The sequence below is a fragment of the Chiloscyllium plagiosum genome, chromosome 13, assembly GCF_004010195.1.
Source record: "Chiloscyllium plagiosum isolate BGI_BamShark_2017 chromosome 13, ASM401019v2, whole genome shotgun sequence".
Lineage (NCBI taxonomy): Eukaryota > Metazoa > Chordata > Chondrichthyes > Orectolobiformes > Hemiscylliidae > Chiloscyllium > Chiloscyllium plagiosum.
The window spans coordinates 65,578,172-65,585,741 of record NC_057722.1 but is presented as its reverse complement, the minus strand read 5'-3'; the positions used below and the strand labels follow the sequence as shown (position 1 = coordinate 65,585,741).

The window sequence follows — 7,570 nt, the reverse complement described above, 5'->3', positions numbered from 1 at the left end:
CATCTTAACGGCTGTAAAACTAAAAAGGAAAGCTAACCTGAGTTTACCTGTGCTTTGTGCTGTGCCACTGCTCTCCTAAATATCTCAAGGGGAACAGAGTAAGTTAGATAAGTCGGATTTCCAAATTAAGCACACCTTTTCACCATTAAAGATTTAATTTCAAATTAAATATTTAATCATCATGTGTTGCAATAACTCTTTTCTGTAATTTTGCTCATGATGAACACCAACACTTCAGACATATTCATTTGGAAAGAAAATGGTTCATACTCATAGACATGTTGATGTGCATGAGTAATGGATAAATGTGTTGAAAACAACAATTTCCTATTTCTTTTGGTTTCAATTAGGTTAAAAAAATGTGCAGCATATGACAGCCTAAATTTTAAAAATCAACCATTTCAGGAATGAATTAAGCATTGAATATGTTTAATTTAAAATCAGTAATGAATTAACACCATCTCAGTGAAAAAATATACTAACAGGCCAAGTATGAGAACTTTTTTTATTATTTGATAGATAATACAAATTTCAAATCAAAACTCTTTGCAATGAAGAAATTCAAGGCATGAAGAGGAAACTAAAATTGACTTTGATCCAAATTTAAATAAATATAGGTCACACATGATTTTCCGTTCTGGCTAAATGAAAATCAGAGAAATGTATATAAATGGTCTCAGTTTTCAGCGCAACTTTAAAATTACAGTTCCTACTGGTGGTTGTGGCTTTGTTTCATTTTGAAAAATAGGTGTTGGTAACACATTCAACTTTACCGTTTCCATACGGAATTGCCATTCACTATCTTTATGACAAAATAATTGCCTAAGGAACAGAGTGCTTCACGTATAAACGTTTTCGAAGGTTTTTTTGGAAGCCACTAAGCCCATCATGTTCCTCTTTGTATTGTCTTCTTTCTTCAGAAGAATAATATAACATTTTGGAGCAAAAATGAAAATAAGAAGACCAAAGCTGGAAGCCAAAATAGCAAATACTTCAACCACCACAGCATATTTCCCTGGCGAACTTACGTACGCTGGAATGAAAGTTATCCAAACTGCGCAAAAGATAAGCATGCTAAACGTTATGTGTTTCGCTTCATTGAAGTTATCTGGAAGTTGTCGAGCGATAAAAGCTACCACAAAACACACGCAGGACAGAAATCCAATATAACCCAGTACACAATAGAAGGCTGATGAAGATCCTACATTGCACTCCAACACGATTATCTCATTCGAGTGACTCGTGTTTTTCATTGGATAAGGTGGAAATACAATTAGCCAGGTAGTACATATTACACATTGTACCAGTGTGAGGATGTAAACCATCAGCCGTTGTTGTCTTGGTCCAAACCACTTCATAATAGTATTGCCGGGAAGCGTTGATTTGAACGCCATCACCACGACAATTGTTTTACTCAATACACAAGATATGCAAAGAACAAAACTAATACCAAATACTACATGGCAGAGCATGCAAGTCCAAACTAAAGGTTCACCGATGAATGTAATTGAAGACAGAAAACAAAGTGTCAGGGCAAAAAGAAGAAGGAAGCTTAACTCAGAGTTATTAGCTTTAACAATCGCAGTGTGTCGGTAGATGTAGAATATTGCAAATGTGCCAATGGTGGTGCAGGCTCCCAACAATGCCAGTGTCACCAGAATGATTCCCAACGTCTCGTAAAAGGAAAGAAACTCGATTTCCTTGGGAACACACTGATCCTGTCTTTCATTAGATTTGAATTCCAGTGGACATTTTATGCAATGAACGGAATCTAAAAAGCAATACACATCTTGATCATTATATGAAGAAACTTGAAGCCTGTGCAATGTAGACATCAATTTTAAGCAGCAATGCCTTTGGCTATGGCGTTTGCTTACCAGTCATGTTACTTATTTCACCTTGTGCACATTGTATGCAATCAAAACAACAAATGGGTTGCCCTTTTCTTCCTGCTTTCCTTGTTCCTTGATGACAGCTTTCAGAACAAACAGCTTTAGGAACCTGATTATGAATATGAATACAATGGTGGAATAATACTAGCAATTCCATGTGGAAAATGTACAACATTCAGTCTGATATACAGTTCAAAAGCCACTTTTTTACATTTGTTGGAACCATCTTTTTTTAAAGAAATGGTATGGTTTGTGACCTCATAATATTCCAGTTTAAAGCCACAGTAAGGAACAGGTTTGCAGCTGCAGAACCAGGAAATGTTTAGTGAAATAGAAGAAAGCGAGAACTGCAGGAACTGCAGTGTCAAAACTGAAAAGCGCGGTGCTGGAAAAAGCACAGCATGCAAGGAGCAAGAAACTTGACATGTCAGGGGTTAATCGTTTATTGTGAATGGGAGAGTTAAGGGGGCTAAGCGATAAATAAGGTATGGGAGTTGGGTTGGATGAAGGCAGGTGGAATGGCAATTGGAAAATGCAAGCAGGAGGTGATGGTGATAGGTCGGTGGGGAGCATGGAGTGGATAGGTGATAAGGAAGATTGACCGGTAGGTCAGGTCAAGAGGGCAGTGCTGAGTTGGAGGGTTGGATCTAGGCTGAGGTGGGAGATGGGGAAACTTGGAAACTGGTGAAGTCAATGTTGATTGAGTGTAGTTGTAGGGTCCAAAAGCCAAAGATGAGGCTTTCTTCATCCAATCAGTGGGTAGTTTTGAGTTGGTGCTGGATGAGGCCCAGGATTTGGATGTTCTTGGGGGAATAGGAATGGGAGTTGAAGCATTTGGCCACAGGGTGTTGGGCATGAATGATGTGTGAGAACAAGAGATGTTCCCTGAAAAGCTCACCAATTTGGTGCTCAGTCTCCCTGACGTGAAGGAGACCACATAGAGTGCAATGGATGCAGTAAATGATGTGGGTGGATTTGCAGGAAAATCTCTGCAGGATTTGAAATTATCCTTTAGGGCTTTGGACGGAGGTGGGTTTGGTTGTGGGGTGGGGGGGGGGGGGGGGGGGGGAGTAGGTTTGTGCATATGCTTTGCACCTCATCCAGCCATCAGGGAAAGATGCCAGGTGGAGGGTGGCTTGGTGGAGAACATGGACCCAAGGAGGGAGTCACGGAGAGAATGATCTCTGTGGAACACAGTTAGGGGTGAGAAGGGAAATATCATTTTGGTGGTGGAGTCTGACAATAGGTGGCAAAAATGGTGGAGCTTAATATGCTGTATTTGGAGATTCATGGGCTGGAATGTGAGGAATTACAATTCTTGTTACTGCATTCATGATTTGTCTTTGGAGTTGCTTCATTTATTACTGAATAAGCAAACTGGGAATGAACTAAATAAAATCAAACATATTTTGCAGTAATGTTGTTTAATTGCTGGAAAGAAGACCAGATTCAGAAAAAAAAATCATGTAATATGCACCTTTCTGATGAGGCCAGCATTTATTGACCATCCCTAGTTGCCTCTGAGCTTCCTTCTGGAACTGTTGCAAGACTTTTCCTGTAGGTAGACCTACAATATCATAGAGAGGAACTGAGAGCTATGCCCAAGTCAAGATGGTGAGTGGCTGTGAAGGGAACTTGCAGTTGGTGGCGTTCCTAAGGAGTTGTTGCAAATATAATTATGGATTGAAATGGGTATGGGTTTGAATGGTGCTGCCTAAAGAGCATTGTTGAATTTTTGTTGTATATCTAGTAGATGCTGCGACTGAGCATATGTGGTGGAGGAAGTGGATGTGTGTGGGTTTGGTGCTGACTTAGTGGGCTGATTTTCCGACATGGTGTCAAGCTTCTTCAGAGTTATTGAAATTGTGCCCATCGAGGCAAGTGAGGGGATTCTATCACAGCCCTGACCAGTTCCTTGGTCACGATGTGTTGGAGAGTGCAGTGGTAAGTTACCTTTTGCAGGTTTCCTAACACTTAATGGTCACAAAACTTATTTGATTAGTCCAGTTCAGTTTCTCATAGGAGAAATCACCTGAGATACTGATAGCATGGGATTCTGTGATGCTGATGCTGTTGAATATTAAAAGGAGGTAATTAGACCTCCCTTGTTGGTGATGGCAATTATTTATCAATTGTATGTCAAAAGTGTATTTGTGAACAAAATGAACATAAACCATAATGTCCATTGACATCAAACTAATGGATCCATTGCTTTCTGAATGTTGTTTTCAAACCTACTCAACATCTTTTCACTGTGTTCAGACTTTTACGTCTTTGTTCAAACATTCATTCATTCATTTAGTGTCATTTAAGACATTTGTGCATTTATAATTCTTGTTAAGTTTCACTGTCTTAGTTTTTTGTCATTTCTCACTAGATCAGTTATGAGCAAACACATTCTGCTATTGAAATGGGTAAAAATGAAATACTTCTCTGGTCTTACATTATGCATTGATTCAGAGAAGTGATTTTCGAATTAGTGAGCAGATCTTTTCCATTTAAAAATGCTTCCTAAATCGCAATTTTACTCAACATCAAGCAATGGCCATATCGCGTAGGGCGCCTATTTGATACAACAACCACCAGTTCGCTTTTCAATTTCAGGCAAAGGAAATTGAAAATAAAATTAACCTGTTTTTGAAAAGTGATGGTTCTGTACAAAGCTTACCGACTTCTGATTGCCACTCCAAACAATTGCCTCGCCTGTTATCGAAAATTCCTCTCCAGCACGAGCTGACCCATCATAGTGCCCAACATTTACAATATCAAGAGCACCGAGGCCATTCGGTTGCCAGTTTACAATGTCATATGACGGGACAGGGTCTCCGTTTTCATCAAAATCAACCTTTTCGCCGATCTTGGTTATGAAATTCACTGTTCTCATATAATATAGTAACTTAAAAAACAAAATCGGAGTACATTTCCATCAGTTGTAATAAATCAAACGTGAATTCGACTACATTGGATTTTTATGTAAATACGGTCATCATACTTTGTTAAACGTTCCTTACCTGCCATGCTTGAAAATGTGAAACATTTGCACAGCTCCCATTGGAGAAAGGTCCTTCCCCAGTTTTACACGATGCCATATTGTGAAGTGCATGAACTATAGCATAAGTTGCTTTGTACACGTTGTAAGTGACTCTGTACTCCAACACTTCAGTAAATTCGTTTCGTACATTCTGTAGATTTTCTCTCCCTGTGCATTTCTTAAGACCGGATTCGTTTTTTCGAGAATCTGTTTTGTTCCCATCACCTAGAGTGCAGCCGAAACAACTTTCTCAAAACTTTTTCACCAAGGGGTTCCCTGGATACAAAGATGGATGAACTTTCATCAAGAACTCCCTCAACCCCGGTATACCGACTTTGCGAATTGCAATTCCAATTGCGCCAGAAGCAATCTTTTTACTTTCCTCCGCAGGAAGAAGCAATGTGGAAACCCATGATTCGCTTCCGATCCACTGTATGCCGCTGACATTTTGTCTAATCATTTCTTTTAGCAGAGTATGCATGTTTGTGTCACCGACAAACGCAACGACAACTTTTGTAGAAGAGGTTTTGATGGTGTCAATTGTTTTCAGTAACTTCTCTCGAGCGTCTGCTATATGAAACGACTCGGAAAATGCTATACAAACACCTAATTGTTGGACTGCCTCTTCAAAGGCTTGCATTCCGTAGTTTCCGTAGTCATTGTCGCTCTTAACTGTCCCGATCCAGGTCCATCCAAAATGTTTCACCAGCTGGGCTAAGGCTCTGGCTTGATAGTAATCACTCGGTATTGTTCGAAAAAATGACGGATATTCCTTTCTATTGCTCAAGCATGCGCACGTAGAAAAATAACTAACCTGTCACAAAGAAAGGAAAAGCATTTGCGTTTCCGTTATAATTTGTAATTCATCATGATATGATTTCTGGTTGTTCAAGGAATAGACATTGCTGGAGAAGAACAAAGATTTCACTTCACACCGTGTTTACAGGATTGGCCCTCTTAAATGCATAATAAAATAAAACATTTATTTGCTCATTTCAAAACGTCTCATTCAAATATTCACACCCAAGATTCATTTCAAGTATTTCTCTTTCTTGATTTGCATTGTCCTAGCTGCAACCATGCACAATGTTCAATCCTCAGTTTAACATGAATAAAGTCGTTGAATATTCTCTCTCTCTCTCCCCCTCTCTGCTCTGTCTCCAGGTATCTTAAGGATAATTCTAACTTTGTTTATTCTCGTCTTGTGTGTCCATTGTCGATCTCGCCTTTTGTTCCTTCCCATTGAAGTCAATGGAGGAAAAAGAAACGCACAGTGTAGGATACGTGACTAATTCTATGTGAGCTACTTTGCGCCATTTGCCCAAACATGAAATTACTCTTCATTGAACCCTTTATTTCTTTAATACTATGTTCATTTTTTTTTTTAAATTCAATGTACCAAAGTGCAACTTTGAAGAGTTTCATCTGGCTTCTGGCACCGAAATTAAGCTCACTGTCTCTCAGGCATGAATTATATATGCCCCAGTGAGCCGAAACCGATACACTGTGTCGTTTAAATTAAATGTACTTCAACTGAAAACATAACGTCTCTGTTGAATTCTTTAGCATTCTATTTATCGCATTGTTCGCTACTGAGCAGGCTTTCTTCATATTTCATTCACGTGCAATGTTGCTTATATTTTCATTTCACACTTCCTTAGTTTCAAATGTTCAGGGAATAGTTATCTGATTATCCATCTTTTGAATTTTGCATTGGATTTGATAGCACAAGAGTGATTAATGAAATGTAAGTTATTTTTCTCAGTCTTTGCCTCCTGATTTGTTTTTATCCCTACTAAAACAAAACGTTATCTCAGGCGCCGTCATAAAGTCATAGACATAGAGTCATACTCGTACAGTCAACAGAATGGAAACAGTCCCTTTGTTACAACTAAACCCAAACTAAACTAGTCGAGAGTGTGGTGCTGGAAAAGTGCAGCAGGTCAGGCATCATCCAAAGAGAAGGAGAATTGACGTTTCAGGCATAAGCCCTTCATCAGGATTCATTCCTCAGATGCTGCCTGACCTGCTATGCTTTTCCACCATCACACTCTTGACTCTGATCTCCAGCATCTGCAGTAAAGTAAACTAATCCCACCTGCCTGCTCCTGAACCAGATCCCTCAAAACATTTCATTTTTGTGGTCTTATCCAAATGCCTTTAAACAGTGTAATTGTGCCCACGTTCACCACTTCCTCAGGAAACTCATTCCACACGCAAACCATCCTCTGTAGAATAAAAAACTTGCCCCTCATGACTTTTTTAAAATTCTCTGCTGTCACGTTAAAAATGTGCCCTCTTGGAATCCCCTCTCATGTGAAAAAAAAAACCTCCCACATACAATTAACCCTATCTATAGCCCTCATAACTATATAAAAATTTGTAAGGTCACCTCTCAACTACTGGGCGCCTCCTAGCAGAGCGTTTTACGGAACATCTCCGAGACACCCGCACCAATCAACCACACCGCCCTGTGGCCCAACATTTCAACTCCCCCTCCCACTCTGCCGAGGACATGGAGATCCTGGGCCTCCTTCACCGCCGCTCCCTCAACACCAGACGCCTGGAGGAAGAACGCCTCATCTTCCGCCTCGGAACACTTCAACCTCAGGGCATCAATGTGGACTTCAACAGCTTCCTCATTTCC

General features: G+C 39.8%; 1 protein-coding gene across 1 annotated transcript in view; it reads right to left on the bottom strand.

Moving 5' to 3' along the window:
• Nucleotides 1-581: 581 nt before the first annotated feature.
• LOC122556158 (extracellular calcium-sensing receptor-like) overlaps nt 582-7,570 on the bottom strand; it is a 12,737-nt gene continuing 5,748 nt past the window's right edge. Inside the window, 4 exon segments of the mRNA XM_043702667.1 lie at nt 582-1,771; nt 1,878-2,001; nt 4,561-4,788; nt 4,904-5,737. Coding sequence (XP_043558602.1) covers nt 840-1,771; nt 1,878-2,001; nt 4,561-4,788; nt 4,904-5,737 — 2,118 coding nt within the window. The 3' untranslated portion in view covers nt 582-839.